At 41.1% G+C, this 19,483-nt stretch overlaps 1 protein-coding gene across 5 annotated transcripts in view; it reads right to left on the bottom strand.

Moving 5' to 3' along the window:
* FER (FER tyrosine kinase) overlaps positions 1-17,104 on the bottom strand; it is a 196,345-nt gene extending 179,241 nt beyond the window's left edge. The window contains exons 1-4 of one of the 5 annotated variants that reach the window (XM_035309387.1): positions 16,489-17,104; positions 15,318-15,496; positions 7,023-7,129; positions 1,728-1,985 (exon numbers count right to left, since the gene is read on the bottom strand). In XM_035309387.1, the coding sequence (XP_035165278.1) occupies positions 1,728-1,934 (207 nt within the window). In that variant the 5' untranslated portion in view covers positions 1,935-1,985; positions 7,023-7,129; positions 15,318-15,496; positions 16,489-17,104. Of the gene's footprint in view, positions 1-1,727; positions 1,986-7,022; positions 7,162-8,190; positions 8,695-15,317; positions 15,497-16,488 lie in introns of those variants that run through there. The other 4 variants (XM_035309389.1, XM_035309386.1, XM_035309391.1 and 1 more) reach the window with 4 other exon arrangements.
* Positions 17,105-19,483: the final 2,379 nt, after the last annotated feature.

Below are 19,483 nucleotides of genomic sequence, written 5' to 3'. Positions count from 1 at the left end.
TACGAATACTTTGGCTGTTATGCAAACATGCAGAGATCAGGGATGGGGCTTAAGAGAAAAACGGCACCTCCTTAAAAGAAAAAATAAATAAAAGGAACAGAAAATAATCCTGAAAAAATAACTCAAGTGCCAACATCCAAAATGACTTTAAAACGTGACGCAGATGCCTCTGTTTAACTCACTAAGAAAATGTCTTAAGACACATCTTCAGCTTCTAAAAATTTATTTGCTCATAGGAAAAATAAAAATTAAAAAAATATATATAAATAAATCACCAAAGTGGCTAGACAGAGCTGGCAACCTGAATTGTAAGGGTTACAATGCTCAGGACTCTGGTGCCAGTGCTCTTTTACTGTTCTAGCCCTAATCCACTGTTTCACTGCCCAGAAGAGTTGCAGGACAGCTTAGCAAGCGCATAAAAACGATCCCGTTGGGGCAACAATAGCAAGCACTACTAAGCATACCATTAATTCTGTGAAAAACAACTCCGGGATACGACAGTAGAAAGTCTGAAGAAAATACCTGACTTGTGCCATTACTGGGCTAACAAAAATGCTTTAACATTAATTTACCCAAATCATCACAACTGTGTATAAGAAACATATCCAGGTGAGTAGCATTTCAAGTACACCACCAAAACACGCAGATGAAAAACAAATGCAGGGCGGCAATTTACACTGCAAGAATTATTGTGTGAGGCGGGGGACAACAACAGTATTACAGATACAGACTGTGCAGTGCTATTTCGGGGGCAGCTGAAGCAGGCTAGCTGTTTCAGTGCAGCTTTCAAATCACACACACAGCCACTGTACTCCAGCATAAACCTAGCCTGCTTCACAAGGAGCACTGATGTTCCTGCTGCAATGCCATAGCTTGTATTCAAGCAGCAATTCCATAAGCCCGCTGCATAAAAAACTGCTTTGTCTATAATTTAACTGGACCCAAAAATTGTGTTTTCCTGCAGAGTAGAAGATCAGGATTCATGCCAGACTGAAGGGGCTGTGTAACCACTGCTGCAGCAGAAGGGACAGAAATTGAATAAGGCATTAAAACAGAATTGTTTTCTCTCGTCAGGAAGGAATCCAAGTCAGAAGTGAAGCTTACTAGCAGGTGAAACAGGGAAGTTTGCTTCATCGGTATCCTGCCTGTACTTGCTCTAAACCTGACCATTAACAACCTGCAGGAAGGACAGCCTTACCTTTATAAAAAGTCAACGTAGTAGTTTTAAACTGGATGCAAAGTAACTTCACAATTATGAGGAACATCCTGAATCAATGTTTTGTTTTTTACACCACATACTGTGGTGTGAATAACAGGCGGAATGCTAAGCTTTGCCTTGGTTTCCTGGTATTTTTCTATTTCTGTCACAAATTCTATACAGCATAAACAATAGTTCCTATTTAACTGTCTTAAAAGAAAGGCTTACTACAACATACTCTATTTTCAAAATGCTAAACAAATCAGCAGGCTGAACCCAAAGCCCTAAAATACCAAATTTCAGAATCCAAGATTCCAGTTTAGTTATTAATCTCAAAGCAAGACCGGAGTTCAACTCCATTACACTGAGCTCATTTTAAGCTCTTGAGCAACATTAACTCTCAAGAAGCTGAATCAACAGGAATCCAACACAAACTAAAATAAACAAACCAAAACCCAACTTCTTATCTTATTCAACTCTTATTTCCTTAATGTAAGGATATTACAAATTAAAAATACTTCAATCTTACCTTGGACACGTTGCTGATATAATCCAATTGGCAAGTGCTTTCTTTATCTACTTGATTACAAAGATTCTGTAAAGTGGAGGCATACTCTTTATCACTTTTTACACGCATGACCATAAATTTCTTCACCGTTTCCAGCAGTCGTAGTTCCCAGTCTTGCAGTTTTAATAAAGCATCGTGAGAATACTTCAGGTCACTTCCAAACCCCATTTTTAAGGCACTATATACCGCACGGGCGAAAATATAGGCTCCTCACCACATCTGTAAGCAAAACAAGATTCATGAGATCCAGACAGAAGAAAAACGTTACAAAGAGCAACTATTAACAACTAAACACTGAAATAACTTAGCCTTAAGATTAACCACAGTACGACCTACACCACTTTGAAGCAGACAGACAGAAAGGTCAGAGAACTATTTCTAACACCAAGCTAAACTGAAAGAGATCTGAAGTCCTCTCCGTTACTTTGAACTGCCAGCACAATTTCAGTTTGTGACCTCCAGTTTCCCATCTGTAAAACAGTAGTGTAATGGCACCTCCTTAGCTGAAAGGGGAGTTATGAGGGAACACACAAGTGCACCTAAGAGACACTAAAGAACAACACACATATTTAATCAAATAAATATACATGACACTATCTCCAGGCAGGAACTGCCATGACACTGCTTCATTCCTGGTGACCCAGAATACTTGATGCTAGTGGATACTGTCCTAAGGACATAAAAACATCCAAATAAACCATCAGTTCGCAGGCACTGCATCTAGGGTAAATGGATAGCTACAAAATTACTGCTAGCTTGGTCCTGAACACTGCATTAACAGGCACTTGAACTGCAGAGTCAACCTCCCAAAAGTCAGAAAATATCCCAAACCAGGCTCCTGTGCAACCTTCCACTGTTCCTGTGAGAAACACGTCAGGGTAGAGTTCCTTATTTCACACATTTTTCCCCTAAAGCAGCCCAGTCCCATTGCACAATATGAAATCATTATTTGATATCATCACTCGATAATATGATTAAGAAGTGCCACATTATAAAACCCTGTAACACAACTGCAGGTCAAAGACAAGTATTTGAGCTAGCTTTAAAACATCCTATCATGATACACACGGCCACATCATGCAACATTTGAAACCACATGCATTTCCACAGTCTCGTACATAGTTTTGTAACATGGGCCAAACCCTGTTTTCTGTTGTATAGACCAAAAACCTGTTTCCATACTGATCAGCTTCAAACTTGGTAAGATAAATTTCCATAAACTGCAATTAGGGCTCTAGACTACTGCACTCACACTGCCTGTGCATCACTTACTCACCAATTCCTGCACTCCAGCCAAGCCTTAGCTCTTTTGAACACAGAAGTACCCATTTCTTCATAGGCTTTAAATTGCCACTTAAATTATCAGTGTTTTACAAACGTGAATAGTGTCATCTTCTTAGCAGCCCATGAGCTGAAGCAGAACTAATACAGAGAGACCTGAGACACAGGAACTGATGTCGACACTGTACTCACTAACACTGCTATTCACAAAGCTTAAGGACAGACCTTCCAGCGAGCCTATCATTTTAGCACACTGACCATCTAGAACAAAGATATTATTGATTTCGGTTACCAAGAAGTTTCAGAAAATTTTACAGGTCAGAACCTACAGCAATCGCCAACGTATGACTCTCAAAGCCATTGGGACTCCCAAGCATGACTCCCCAAACCATTCCTCTCTTTCTGCAGCTCCCTGTCCTCCCAGTACATTACAGAAATAAGCCTCATCCACTATGTATACTAATACATATAGGTACAAGAGTACAAGCCATGTTACAATGCTATGGAGTAAAAATAAAAATCCCATAAAGACATTATGAGCAGCATTGTGTTATTATGCACGTATACAATACAGGCACATCCAGGTTATGAGAGTAACCTTTAAGTTATCACAAGCTTCCATATGCTCTTAACTTTGAAGCCACGCATTTCTGTCAGAAGTCTGGGTGATGGCTAACAGCTCAGGCAAACAGCAATTGTAAATTATTTGTACTGGTTTATTTATAAAGGATGAACTATGCTTTATTAGTTGCATTAACATTTGCACAGTTAAAGTTTAAGAATAGTCTTACAGAAACACTGATAATTCAGTACAATAAGTGAAAGAAGATCTTACAGCATCTATTTACTAATGACTTGTGCTTCTCTCTGTGATTTCTCAACACTCTCTAGACCTACATCCACTGCTGTGACCAACCTCATTTTTCTCCTAGCATATTTCAGCACATGCACTAAATCTCCTACCGCATTATCAACGAGAAAAGCTGTAACTCTATTTTCTTACATCCCATTCAGAAAAGATGTGAACTGAATCTCAAGTTGAAGTCTTGGTGAAATCTTGTGAAGTCAGGAGGGCAAGGGAAGGATAAAATATGCTCAGCATATATTTCAGTCTGCTTCTACTGACTCACTATGGAGCCAGAAGATCACAAAACTGAACAGATGATCCACTAACATTTCACTGCAGCCTCCTAATTCACCCTTCACAAAGTAATAATTTGATTTTTTCAGACTGCTCCAGTAGATGCCTGAGTAAATGGACAAACACTGTATGTATACTGGACTCTGATCTTCGGTTTCAATTATTCCCTTCACCACAATATATGCACCATAGGAAAGGTTTGTTTTACAGAAGTGATAAATTCTGATTCGGTAAGACTAGCAAGGGCAAAGTTTCAGAGCCGATGATTCTCAGCTCAGCCTCCATGCCTCTTCCTTGAAAATTTAGGAAGCGTTCCCTCAAAAAAATCCGCTAATATCAGGTGCTCCAGTATTATGGAGGCAAAGAAGTTGTGAGCAAGTTTCCAAGATCTAAGATACTTAATAGTCAAGAAGCTAAATATTTACATTTTTAATTTTACATAGAAAGCCACTGAAACCAGTACTGATTACACGGTCACTTACTTGAAGTCAGAACTGTATGAATTACCAAACACGTTAATAGACGTGCTCTATGTAATCTGCATTTTGAATCCTCTCGAAGAGCGCAAGCCCATTTCCAAAGGCCGATGTTCAGAGAGACAGGATCTGGCGTCAACACAGTCATTTTTCCGGGCCTGGTGTTGCCCCCTTTGCATACTCAGACAAGTTGCTAGCTGCCCCACAGGGTCACCCAACAACACATCAGGACCAGTGCTCTGCCTCTACCACAGCACCCAAAGGTGCTGCTCGAGGACAGGGAGCAAGCCCGGCTGCCTCCTCCGGCCTGTTCCTCCTTGTCCTTCCCCACGTCCACGGTGACTGGATTAGGGAACAGGCATTGGCAGTCCTGATGTGTTTGCTTCGCCATACAACACCACAATGCTAGCGCTGAGACACAGGTAGATTCTCACCCAGATTCCGCAAACACTGACTAGAGGCAAAACTGAGTAGTAAAATGAAAAGTGTGAGTTCAGGAAAAAGTTACTGCGGAACCAGCAGGAGATACAGGGAACGCAACACACTAACGTACTTCTTCCTCCAATGCTGAGTATTTTGAGATGGTCTATGTACATAACTTTAAAATTAGTGGATATGGAAATTAGCCAATCAACGTTTGGTGAGTTTTAGCAGTCAAAAAATGTGCCAGAGCAAATTCCAAGACAAAACATTTTTTATCATCATTCATAAAAAAACTAATCATTGAGAGGTACTAAGCTCTCAATGTACATTTAATAATGGAAAATGAGCAACCACTCCTTGAACAGCTCTAAATTTAACTGCATTTACCAAAGACAGCTTGTGACTTGTCTCAGCCACCACCACCACAGCAATGTGGTCAGATTCTAAAAGAACGATGTTAAAATTTGTCAGACTCACAGTGGAAAACTTCAATGACATCCACTTTATTCTTCAGTACTGCATCACTCCGCTCAGCAAATAAAGCCGATATTCTGGCATTAGCAGTCTTCCTGGATTCCAGAACTGAAGAAAGTGGTTTTCACAGCCAACCTACACTTAAAGATCATAATCTACCCCCGACAGAGGAATGGACAGGGACGGACATGGTGAGTCAGATCAGAGGTACTACCATCTGCCTGACAACGACCAAAAGCAAACAAGAAGGGAATCCACATCATACACCAAACAAGATGCATCCAACAATTAGCAATCACATTCTTTCTGTAGATTTCATAGTATCACAGAATCATTCAGGTTAGAAAAGACCTCCAAGATCATCTGGTCCAAACGTCCCCCTACCAACAATGTCACCCACCAAACCATGTCCCCAAGCCTTTCCTTGGACACCCCCAGGGACGGTGACACCACCCCCTCCCTGGGCAACCCATCCCAGTTCCTGACTGCTCTTTCTGAGAAGAAGGGTCTCCTCATTTCCAACCTGAACCTCCCCTGGCACAACTTGAGGCCATTCCCTAGTCCTATCACTAGTTACCTGTGAGAAGAGGCCGACCACAGCAATATATTAGAGAAGACATAAGTTGTTATGGGTGGGAGGGCATCCTGGGAAATATTGTTATATATATGCTGTTCTTGTGGTTTTACAGTACGAATGATGATGAACTTTCAAGGCCACAAAAGGCAGGAAACTGATAAGCCACAAAACAAACACATCAGGCCCCCAGCTAAATTCAGAACAAGGAAGCATAGCAGACATCTGACTCCTCCAGAAGAAGGAATATGCAACGGGTCACTCTTGACCTGCTATCAACCCCCACGTTCCTAAGTGTATGTGGACTTCGAATTGCTTAACATGGCAATTATTTCAAAGTCTTTTTCTAGAAACATTAACAATACTGCAAAAACAGAAAAAAAAGATAAGAACTTTGTTTCAGGAGAAACAAATACTCAAATTCAAAGTTTCCATACTGACAAAACAACTTTATAAGAGGTGACCAATTTGTTACATAGTCCACCTCCATTTCTGAACCTGAGGCTTACAGTAGTTATTTTCCATCAGAACTAGGAACGCTTAGCCCTCCCTCCACACCCTAAATAAAAATTAGAACACTGAATTTCTCCTAGTGTAGGATTAACTCCCAGAACACACATCATCATAAAACATAAAATATATGCTTTACCTACCATTTGTTTGCACTACACATATAACCAGAATACTATCTACGTGTGCATTTGATGCTAAATGTATGGAAGAGATGAACTAATGCTTCCATACAGCCATTGTCACCAATAAACATCCAAAGCAGCAGTATAAACGAAGCCTGATCATTTCAAAATTGGTCTGAAATATTATTCTACCAAGGCAAAACAAGCAGCTTATTTTTAGGATTATTTTTCAGCAAAGCATAGCTCACCTACCTTAAAAAGTTTCCCCAACAAACGATCCTTAATATACTTCTCTGTATCTCAGCAGCTATTTCTTCTGATTTTCACTTTCAGGAATATACTTTCACTTTCTGGGAGTTCTGTACAAGAAAACAGAAAAAAAAATATATGTCTTAGTTCAGCATTTTAAAGGATATTGCAAAAATTAAATTTATATAAACTGCTTCGCATTTTCATTTTCTAACCAGAAAAAATATTTTTTAAAAAAGGCAGTTGAGGAAAACAAAAAGGAATTCTCAAATGACTGCAGGTAGTGGTATGCTATCACTGTATTTAATGTCTCAAAATTACATGTATAATTTTTCTATACTCATGTAACTGACGATTTTCTATTTACAAAAAAATGTTCTTCGAAATTTCTTTTGACATTATTTTTATTTTGGAAAAGTAGATAAATACATTTATTTCTGAAATTTGCCCTGGATAAAACTAGAAGAAAATCCATTAGTAAAGAAAACAAAAGCATGGGAAAACAGAATTCATTACATGAAAGACAAACTTCATAGGAGTATTTTCAGTGGTCTGTAAGAAAACAAGTAGCAACATGAGAAAGGCACCAACCAAGATAAAGAAAATTTCTTATATAACTCTAATTACTCCAATACCTATAACAGTAAGAGGTCATAAGAGTTATAAAGACTACAGCACTCCGGATGGCAATCACGTGAAGGTTGAAATTTTGAGGTTTTATATTTTAAAATGTATTTCAAATAAAAAGTATAGAGAAAGAGGCTTCGCACGTAGGTTGAGAGTGCAAGCTATTCCATGTGAACGACATCTAGACCAACATCATGCCAGTTTAAAGTAAAAGCTTTAGACAAGACATAAGATATTAACAGTTCTACAGTTGTTTAAAAAAAAAAAAAAGACAAACGAAACAGAAAGACAAACACCCTGCGTAAAGCTAAAATTCTGCAACTATTTTGGAGATTTTTTTAAGTTTAAAACAAAGCATTAATAATGGACATACACACTTTTTAAACCTTACAAAGGATAGTTTTAGTTCACGTTCAAACAGACATTATCTAGTATTCCCTTCTGGTTACTTAGTGACATTCTAGAAACAAAGTCCTGCTTAATATAAATATGAAACTTTCTCTCTCCATGACCAAAAATAGGAAAGACTGTAAGTGATGCTTACATTCACTCACTGCAAGGAGACAGCAGCCATGCAAGCAGATACAAAGGAGGAAAAAACAGACCAGACTAGGATCATACAGAATTCAAAACATTTTTAATAACACGTATACAAACATTAGTGAGAAATTGAGAAGCCCAAAATTCAGCTACCTAAGCAAGTCTCCACCAGAAAAGAACTACCACCAAAACCCAAACATCAAATAGTAATATTTGGCTCCACTCCTCCCATCACAAACACAAACCAGTTAGAAATGTCAGAGTACCACTGGACAGAAAAACTCTTTTTTTCTGCTTTTCCTGGTTCAAACAGGACACATGAAAGTAAAATGCGTGCTACCACCAACGCCTGAAGACATTCGAATTTTAAGCCGTCAACGTGTAAAAGAGCTGCAGGTGGTAAAATGACCTTCTCTGAAAATTCCACTTACTAAATGAAACAACAGACCAGAGCCACTGAAACACAGACTATCTGTATCTTCTGCTCTCTGCACGCAGGCAGAGAGCACACCTTTTTATAATAATAATAAAAAAATTACACCTATGGTAGAAGGGAGATTCTGTCAATATAAACACAATAAAACAACCAACTGCCTCCTCCCCCACGTAATTCCAGTTATTATTGACTTTATATTCATGTGCTTTTTTTCGTCAGCATGCAGGGCATTCATAGAACTTGCAAGTGGCGATACAATTATCTTTGCAATACTCACCTAATTGATAGGGAAATGCCAGCTAGTACAGGGAAATATAAAAAACTGGTCAGTAAACTAACTGCAGAGCTAGCTGTAAGACAGCACTGCAACATGTTAGAACAACGTTCTGTTTGCAATTTCTGGGCTCAAACAGAGCAGAATCTGAAAGTTAGACAGCTTGCTTCCTCAATGCAATAAACCACTAGGTAACGAAGATGCAAAAGAAGGAATTAAAAGAAAATGAGGATAGAGAAGAAAACCTAGATTAAATCTTGTTTTCTGAAATTATTGCAGAGGCAATTAAAACCAATAGCAAAGTAGACCCTCTTTAAACTGGGGATATACAAGCACCCTCTCAAAGTGATGCAACAGAGGAGCATTTAAAAATGACAAATATTAAGAATTCACCAGAAACAGATACTATTCTGTAGAAGCATTAAAGCATCAAGTATGAAATAACCAAACTATTAATTCTACAAAAACTTAGGCTTAAAGTAACTGCTGACTACTATAGCAAAAAGGAATGGAGTGTAGAAAATAAACCACTTTTATTGTATTTTTTCAGAGCTTACCAAGGCAATCAGGAGAAGTACAACAAAGTCTGACTACCATACTGGGCAAGGTGTTAAAAATCATATTAAAGAACCTGTAAGCTGGAATAGGGTGAAAAAAAATAAGTGTAGAGAAAAGTCACGCTTCCCAATTTGAAGTGTTCTTTGAGGGAACTGAGCAGCTGGTGTTCAAAGGTGTTAGAAGTGGAACCAAGAAAAAGGGTTCTTAAAAGTTTCGGCTGGGGTGTCTCACAGAAGCTGTCACAGAAGAGGAGCCCTTGCAGCATGAGGTTTCAGAAAAACAGCTCCACAGGGGAGGAAGTCAGAAGCATCAGCAGAACCCATGCCAGGACTCGTGCACCTGTTGAGACCGGTCACCTGCGTACCTACCCTTTCACACAACATCTCTGGTTAAATTTGCACGTGGTACAACATTACGTGCAATCGCAGCAGAGCCTGCGATTACAGAAAGCTGCAGAGGAACCCCAGGACGCTGAGCAACGGGCATGTAAAACAGCAGGTGAAATCACGCATCAGTAAATGCAGGGGAGCACACGTCTTCAAAAACGTTTGTCCAGTGCTCTGGAGTGATCGGGTTAGGAAACATCCAGATTGTCAGATGTTCTTGTTTAATTTTTTAACGAAGGTTAGAAAATAAGAGAATATATTCTTATTTTGCTGATACATTCACGGTGTTCCTGCATCTTCTAATTACTCTATCTCATGAAGGATATAAAGCATTAGAAAATACAAGCAATACTGATCAGAGTATGGAACAGCTTCTGCACAAAGAAAGTAAAGAGAAGTTTTTAGCTCACAAAACAGAGAACTATGAGGTGTCTGATCAAAGTTAAAAGAACCACGATAGCACAACCTGGCATGATATGTTTGTTGTATGTCTGAAGTGTTTCCCAAACGACCATGGGAACATCAAATGAAACTTTAAAAAGTTGCTCTTAAATACTTCTTCACCTGGTAAGTAATTAAATGAGAGTATTCAATGCCTAAAGACATTCTTGACACCAAGAAATAGGCACATTCAAAAATTATTTTAAAAAAATGAAAAAAATCTCCTGAACACACAACTTCTATCTTAAGACATCTCTAAAATGCAAAAGCAGGACAGATGTGTCAGAGGAACAATTATTCTACGTCTGTGGCAACAGTCCATTCTTATCTAACAGCAGGAAGCACCAAGCTAGATATATTTCACTCAATTGCATACAGCCAACCTCACACACCGCACTCACGCTGTCTTGCAGATGTATGAAAACCGTGGTTTGCCCTACCAGCTCTTCTAGCTCTGATCTTATTAAAAGAGCATGGAAATAAGAAGCAGAGGCTCCATCAAAGAACAGGACTTACACTTTCCAGTAACACACACACACACACAAAAAAAAGGTAAAAATAAGTAAGTCAGGTAAAGGCCCAGAAAGAAAAATTTGGCCCCTCTCTGGTTACAATTACAAAGCATCCTTCTTTGGACATGCAGTATTCATATGCCTGAGGGAATTCTTTTCCTACATGCACACAGCACTAATAGATGTGATGGAAGAAAGTTACTAACAATCATCGAATGCTCATCAAACACCATCTAATCCTTTCCCCTACCACCAAAGAAAAATACTTTACCCACGGCAAAAATATTTTTGTCAAGTCTCTGTTTTCCCTCATTTAGCATTCCCTTGCTCTTAGCATGGGAAAAAGATTCTCAATAATCAAAACTTATCCCCCCTTCTCTGTGACCATGGGACAGAGGAGTAAAGATACTATCCACCTCTTCTTTGCAACTTCAACATCTGAGACCAAAAAGATGCTTGAGACCAAATTTCACCAGGCAGAAGAGCACAAGGTGAAGGCAGTTATCATGAAGGCACGATCTTACAAGAAAAGGAAGGCTTCTTCCTGTATTTTTCCAGGAATTAAAGCTTCCTTTACGTTAAGCTCCAGGCTGCAAGGAACGACAAAGAAACAGCAGAGAGGACCGGAGCGAAGGACTTTCACTGAACTCTCAATTCTGCAGTGCTGCAACAATGATCTCCACGCTAGATGTTAACAGAAAAACAGATTGAGCAGGATGAGGCTGATAAAGGTGATTCTAATTGATACTACGATGAAGTATCTCCAGCCCTCTTACAAGTTCTAGCATACCACAAAACTTTACCTTCTACAGCTGCATTCCTGTGGTCTTCCTTTGACCACAGACCTTTGTTTACCTAAAATTGGGAGTTTCCATAGCTTTTGCGGAACAATTCTAGTCCCTTGGTACAGACTTTTCTCATATTCTCATTTATTTTAGAGGTTGGAAAAAGAAAACGCTTAATTAAAGCTGTCGCTGTTGCATTTTTCTACCTGTATTAACCCAAACTAAGGACCAGGCTCTCTCAGCTCTTTCTATGCGCATACACAGTCTCACATACATCCTGCACGAGACATATCCTACACACTCAAAAACTAATTCCGCTCTAGCAGAAAAGAAACCTGAACACCAGCATGGACCAACACCATTCCAAATCTCCTCCCTTCACGTGGATACATTAACATCATGAACAACAGCACTGACTGGTGTGGTCTGACAGGTAACAGAGAAGTACTAGGCTAGAAATAACTGATTCAATTGTCTCTTGTTTTTATTAACTTCTCATGTCTTTGGTAGTCTTCTGAAGAAGTATAAGTAGTCTTACTACTCTACGGTTATAGCACTTCTATCTTCTAAAGGACAGGGTTGTTCTAGTTTTACAAAGAAACTTTAAAATGCTTAAATTACAAATAGTTGGTTCCAAAGTGAAAAACATGAACACATCAGTCAATGACTCACACTCATTCTAAAGTGTATTTTATATAGTATATAAAACAAACTTCTGAACAAGCTAAAACAAAAGACAGGTTCAAGTATTACATTTTCAAGACACTTTTCTTTAATGAATGGTGGATGTGGAAAAAATTGCTAGGAAAAGTGGCAGCATGAGTCAACGTTAAAATTAAACATAGCTGTTTACTAATAGTTTGGTCTACACAGTTATGTTTTCCTTCACTAATTTCTTTCATGCTATTAGGTGTCAACTTAATTAGCTGGGAGTTGCAGGTAACATTTCATTTCATTTCTTGATATTCATTTACCTAGAATCAAGAGTCATCTAGGTTGTAAAATACCTTCATGATCAAGCCCAACCACCGACCCGACCTACTGAGTCCCATCACTAAACCATGTCCCAGAGTGCCACATCCATACATCTCTTAAATACCTCTAGGAATAAGGACTCCACCACCTCCCTGGGCAGCCCCTTCCCATGTTTGACCAACCCCACTGTGGAGAAATACTTCTTCATGTCCAATCTCAACCTCCCCTGGTGCAACCTGAGAGTGTTGCCTTGTGTCCTATCTCCTGTCACCTGAGAGGAGACAAACTCCCTCCTTGCTGCAACTTCCTTTCAGATAGCTGTAGAGAGCAACGAGGTCACCCCCCTCAGCCTCCTCTTCTCCAGACAAAGCAACCCCAGTTCCCTCAGCTGTTCCTCATACATCTTGTTCTCTAGTCCCTTCACCAGCTCCGTAGGCCTTGTCTACACACCCTCCAGCACCTCGATGTCCTTCTTGTAGTGAGGGGCCCAAAACTGAACACAGTACTCAAGGTGCGGTCTCAGCAGCACTATGTACAGGGGGACAAACCCTTCCCTAGTCCCACTGGCCACACAATTTGTGATGTAGGCCAGGATGCCATTGGCCTTCTTGGCCACCTGGACACACTGCTGGCTCGTGTTCAGCTGGCTGTCAGCCAGCACCCCCAGGTCCTTGTCTGCTGGGCAACTTTCCAGACACTCTTGCCTGAGCCTGTACTGCTGCAGGGGGTTGTTGTGCCCCAAGTGCATTATTTTTTCCTGTGGCCCAACATCATCCAGAATTTCTCCCTGCAGCCAAAACAATTGGACTAAATTGTTTTAAATTACCATTAGTCTGTAATAAATGATAGTACTGGTCTCCTTAGGAGAAGAACAGTCTAGTTCCAACTACTTATCACTCTTTAAAAAAATAAAAAAGATCAGGTTGTTGCTGCTTCTTTCCTCCTTCATTAAACTAATTATGTCCTTCTGGTTCATTAAACTCTCTGCCTAGTTAATTCGTAGTTCATTCAGCCTTCTTGAGGTCACTTATTTCCTTGGCACTGTTATAGCGCATTTAAAGTAGATCGATCCCATGGTATTCTACACAAAAAAACAGCCCATGAGGAACATGAGTCCAGGAAGAAGAAAGTCCCCTCCTGACAGCTGATATTCCAGACTGCTACACTGCCAGAATAAAAACAGAGCGTGCTTGAGTAAAAGGTGTTGCCCAAAGTTTCTATTTGCTGTGCCTCATCTGATGGCTTTTCCCTCGTATGTTCCACATCCTAAAATGTTCACTCTGATCTCTCTTTCTTTTAGATAGGAAAAAGTTATTCTCACTCTAAAGGCAGTCACCCAAAAGACAGATGACTGAACCAGGCACCCAAAACTTCTCAATGTTCTTGCAGGGCAAATTCAGACGTGTAACAAATCTTAATATGTACCATCCACAAATACCTAACAAGTATAACTCTTCCAGATACACGAAAAAGCCCATCCTATCTTTTCAGAGCAGTTGGTTTTGTTTGGATATCATCAGCCTTCCCAGTTATAAAGCAGGTTCCTTCTGAAAAGTATTACTCTCATTTGAAAATGTATAAATGAACCAAGCTTTAATTTAATGGATGTTAAAACAAACAGCAACAGGTTGTAGATGTTTAACCTCCTAGGTCTCTGGAAAAATAATGGTGAAGTGCATAGAAGAAGAAAAAAATCATGCATGAACTCTTCACGTGGAAATATATCTGCATACATAAGATTTGGAGTAACTGAGTTTGGTTTGGTTCCATTTTTTTTGTTACTCCAGTCTGTCATTCTGCATCTCAAAAGTATTCTCATCAGAAATGGTATTTTTCATTTATGAGGCCAGTGTTCTTCAGGACATAGAACCATTCACGGAGATTTTCAGAAAAAAAAAAAAAAAAGTGTGGAGATAAGAATGTTTGCACTGTATGCAAGTTATTTAAATTCCTCTGGGAATTCTTGCCTTACTGTACTCTGGGACACTTCAAGAGAACTTGACTAACTGCATCTTCAAACCTGAAATCCCAACTTAATCTGAGAAAAACTACGTAGTAGGACACGAGCCTGCCTGTGGTAAAGATGAATGTTAACAACCATCTGTTTAATCCCTGCTTTGGACGTAGCTAAATCTGTAAGGTCTTTATGGACCACACTGCAGACACAACCCAGATCAACTGATAAAGATGTTCTCGCGTTTAGCCTGCTCACATCTCCTGCCCTCCGAAAGCAGACTAACTGTTTCCACGCTGCAAATGCCTCCACCTCCCCTGGGGAGGTCTGCTCGAAGGGATTCTGAAGGAGAACTGGAACGCAGGAGATCACCCGCTCACAGCCCATCGGCACACCACTACATGCTATGTGTAAACAGGAAGCCTTACATTTGAGGACACATGCACACAGGGATACTTCTGAAAGATTGTTCTGCATGGGACACAAATCTGCTGCAGTGTGCATCCGTACTGCACGGAGCAGAGCCTGGAGCAAACAATCCCATCGGCCATGGGCAGGTTTCCTTTCAGAGGGTACCAGCTGGTTCCAGAACACAAACCAAAAGCGAAGTTAGAATGCATGCAGAACCAAGAGGAAGATGAGAATCGAATAAAGATGACATTTTTGACCATCCTACATAAGGATGTAATTACCTCCTCACAATAAATAAGTTGGATAGATTAGATTATCTGGATGCCATCTAAATCAATCTAGCAATTTACTTAACACATCCACTGATGAGGGATTGCCCACTCCAATTTCAATACTGACCTAGTCCAAAAGGCAGAACTGAGTATTAAAAGCCCTTTCTGTATCTTTGTTACAGTCCTTTAACTCTTTATAATTCTTTGCTTTCTCAACTGCGCGTTTCAACTGTCAATGTTTCTGTGTATCTGGCAAATCAAACACTTCTTTTGTCTGCTGACAAAGAAGTTATCCCATCTTCTGAACTGATACACATATTACAGAAATGGTGAAAAAGATATTCTCCTTCAGAGAAAGCACACCATTCACAGTCTCATCATTCAATAAATACAAAAGAAAAAAAGAAAAAGCATGCTTCCACACTGTATATTTTCTCATTAGTAGTAGTGAGCTCCAAAGCTGAGTGATTTTCCTTAAAATTGGCTACAAACGCATTTCCCACAAGAGTCTGCTGAAGGGAGATGACAATGGTTTTTAAATACCTTTATTCACCATGTTTGGTACAATTATCCAAGCTGACACATTTTCAAAACTTAGCCACCTTATTTGACTGCTCCCTTTATCTGCAACTCCCGAAACTCACTTGTGACACAGGTACTGCGGGGTACCATCTTACACTACTCAAACTTTTCAAAGTGAAAAATATACACAAAAGCTGTATTTTAACAGGCCCAGTGGCAATATACTATACGAACTACATTATTTAAAAAATAAAAATACAAAATTGCATAGCAAGACAATCTTTAAGTATTCAAAGATTAAGCAGGTTTATGCTAAGACTGTACTCTTATTTTTTCATAGGTTCATCAAGAGTAAATTCTGTGATTTACTCATCAGCTAACACCACCAGCAGCCGAAACACTATCATCTGGGTATTACAGCACCAAATATTTAATAAAAGTATTCCTGCCTTTATTAAATACTGATAGAAGTATTATTCTTAATACTCATCCCAGTCTGGTCTGCACTGTACAGAGAAAAACTACTTCTTATTGCCATTCTCAGCTCAAACAGCAAACACTAAATATGACGACAAACCACGTATGTTTCAATATGCTGTTAATGTATGGAATAAGATTTTCTGTTTTTTCTAAAGCAAAAAGTCACGCATATACAGAGCTGGAGAAAAGCAGCAAAGCTGACAAATCAAGTACTGAAATTAACAGATTCACAAATTGAGGATGAAAACCTAAATGCCACCCTCTTTGGAATATGCATTATGTGATCGTGTAATTACTTCCACAGTGCTTTTCTCCATAAACGCCTGACTCATTTATTACAGAGGATGGAGTGCTCCGGGGATGATTCAGCATTCTGTCAGAGGGGCTCATCTTCACAAATCCATCACACCCATTGCTGTAATTTTACGTCTCCCAGTTTCTAAACAGGCAATTCAGGGAACAAAGGACTCATGATTAATGCACTTTAATACTACTCTGGATTCCATTTCTGCCTCTGCTGAAGAGTTCTTACGTAATGCTAAACAATTCACAAACTTTTCACACGTTGCTCCTACTTAGAAGGTAATTGATTTTTCATTAGGTCTTAATTCTGGTAATTTATTTTGATGCTTAGGCTTAATTTCTTAATGCCTCAGCACTTTCTGTTAAAATAAATAACTTCCAAAGCCATAATATGAAATAAAGATTGGGAGGCACTGAGATTTAATGATGAATATTACAAGAGACCTTGTGAAAGGGCAGTTTTCAGATCAAAATCTGAACACCATCAAGAAAAATGCATAACACAATATAAACTATTAAGCAGTTACTCATTAAGTATTTTCATTACTGGCAGCTAATGAGACTGGGGTTCCAAATGGATTACAGTATTGTGAAAGCAACACTCTAAAGCATACCTAAATGGCAGTCTTGAGTACATGGGCAGCATTACTTTCATTCCTCCTTTAGCAGTTGGAAGTTTCACATGACTGTCGCTATACAGAGCTGTCACAGAAACATCTCACAGTATACAACTACTACTGTTACACCACTTTCAGCCAAACAAGAACCCAAGTGCAAGACCGGGCCCAAGCGGCAGCTCTGCCCTCAGCAGAAGAGGGATCGCATCAGAAAGCCTAACAAAATGCCCTGGCTGCTCAAGGTGCAAGTTCACACCATAGTTCTGGTTTCTTACTCACGTCTACGCTCACACAAGCTGACTAACCCGTTTCAAAGACGAGGAATTCTGAGAAACGAGGACCACTGGCAAGAGAACAGTCACCAAACCACGGGGCAGTCATGAGCATGGAGAGCTGTCCCTGTGCACGGCCGCACCACTCATACGTGCGCAGCGTGCCAGTCAGCAACAGGCTCAGATGTGGGAGAGAAAGTTGGAAATCGCAGTTAAACCACCTGGCACCTTCCCTTCAGCCTGTGCAGAAAGGCAGCTCGGCAAAGGAAACCAGTGACTGTACAGAAAACAGATCTGAGATCCAAAGGAGAAGAAGGATGTTATGAGGTACACACTCAGTCACTCAGGTTAGTAACAGCACTAAGTGTAAATTTATTGGGAATTTATCATCACCCAAGGAAACACCCAGGACTTACAAAATCATTATTGCTTTAGACTCGCTGCACTTGAAACCAACCTGCAACTCTGCATTTAAACTTGTTGAAACAATTTTTGAAAAACAAATTACAGTCATGCCCTGAAATATAGTGATGGGAATCCAAATTCCCTATCACAAGAAGCTGTCCTAAAAAATGCAAAAAATGGCATTTTAGATACGCCCTTGGTGCTTTTTAAGTACTTCCACAACTTCCTGTACATTATGATCCACTACAGATGCAGCTCTTAAAAATAAAGGTAACCATCTTCTCTTGAACCTGGAAACAAAGCTACGAGTTCCAGTGATTCACTATAAAAAGTTTCCAAAACAAATTGTTCCAAAGATGCTGCAGTTACCCAATGCAAGTGTTGTACAGCAGAAACACACGTCCTTACATACATATTTTAAATCCCTTGGACTCCTTAATATAGCACTGAATACTCAACCATTTCTTTCTCTCCTGTATAAAAAAAAACTTAATCGGGGGAGGATTATTAAATCCACTTTTATCATGCAAACACACGAAAACTGTAATTAAGCAGCACAAAGTGGACAGCTTTCTTTATCTCACGATAAGAGGGCATGGTCAGTTTACTTCCTGCAGGAACGAGCTCCAGCTCCGCTCGTGCGGCTCCTCCTTCGCCGGGGCAGCAGGATCCCCTTTCCTTCTGCGAGACCCACTTCCCACACGCCGGAGAAAGCCTCCTCCCGGAGCAGCGATGACCTCACGCAGCTAGCCCATCTCCTTCTATGGAGCAGCCCCGGGACGGCTGCCAGCTTCCTCTGCCTCCCGGCTGACACCGCAGCTCCCGGCCCACGGGGCACCCAGGAGGGGCCACGGGGGGCTCAGTGAGGGTGAAGGGGGAGGCCTGCCACAGGACTGGGTCTAGGACAGACCTGCCTCGCATCAGCGGAGCCCTTTTCTTTGCAAGGTGCTCACCTGGGTGTTTGTGCTTAGAGAAAGAAGTAAGGCGATGCCGCCCGCACGTAGTGTGACCCATGGTTGCTTGCTCTTGTTTCCCTGTGCTGGACCTCCTGTTTCAGAGCAGCAAACGCTGCCTCGTCCCCTCTCCTACAGAAGGCCCACTGTTTATTCTCTCCCACTCTGAATCTGCCCAGCCCTGCGTTTCCTGTCGAGCGCCTTGTCAGAGTGACTTCAGATGACCACTTGGCACACTGGCAGCCCAGGTACCAACTGGAGAAGAGCCCTCCTTTGGAAGGCTGCCTCGTGACATGAGGTTTTACCTGTGGGGAAGCGGGGCAGGATCTGGGTGATACCTGCGAGAGCTTTTGCTCAGTTGAGCAGCAGTAACCTCTACGCAATTCTCGGCCTTTTCCTTCGAGAGCCCGCCCAAGGCCCATCTCCTGCGGGGCTGGCACCACACAGGCGCAGTTCTCAACGTGTCAGCCCCGACACGCGCCCCGCCGGCTGCGAGGGCAGGGTCGAGGGGGCGGCAGACAACCCGCCCTGCCTTCAGACCCCCTCGGGCCGCCCCTGTGCACCCGCTCCCCCCTCCCCGTATCACCGGGCCTTTCCCGGCCCGCTCACCCCGCACCGCGCTGCCCAAGCCCCTGCCCGCCCCCCACACCCCACTCCCGGCAGCGGCCGCCGCCTGCGGGCCCGGCCGGGGCGGAGCCGCCTCAGCGCGGCCGCCCGGCCGCGGGGGGAGCCCTGCGGGAG

This window comes from Oxyura jamaicensis, chromosome Z (assembly GCF_011077185.1).
Source record: "Oxyura jamaicensis isolate SHBP4307 breed ruddy duck chromosome Z, BPBGC_Ojam_1.0, whole genome shotgun sequence".
In the NCBI taxonomy this organism is placed as follows: Eukaryota; Metazoa; Chordata; class Aves; order Anseriformes; family Anatidae; genus Oxyura; species Oxyura jamaicensis.
Note: the sequence above shows the minus strand (reverse complement) of the source record. Positions and strands in the feature narration are given on the sequence as shown.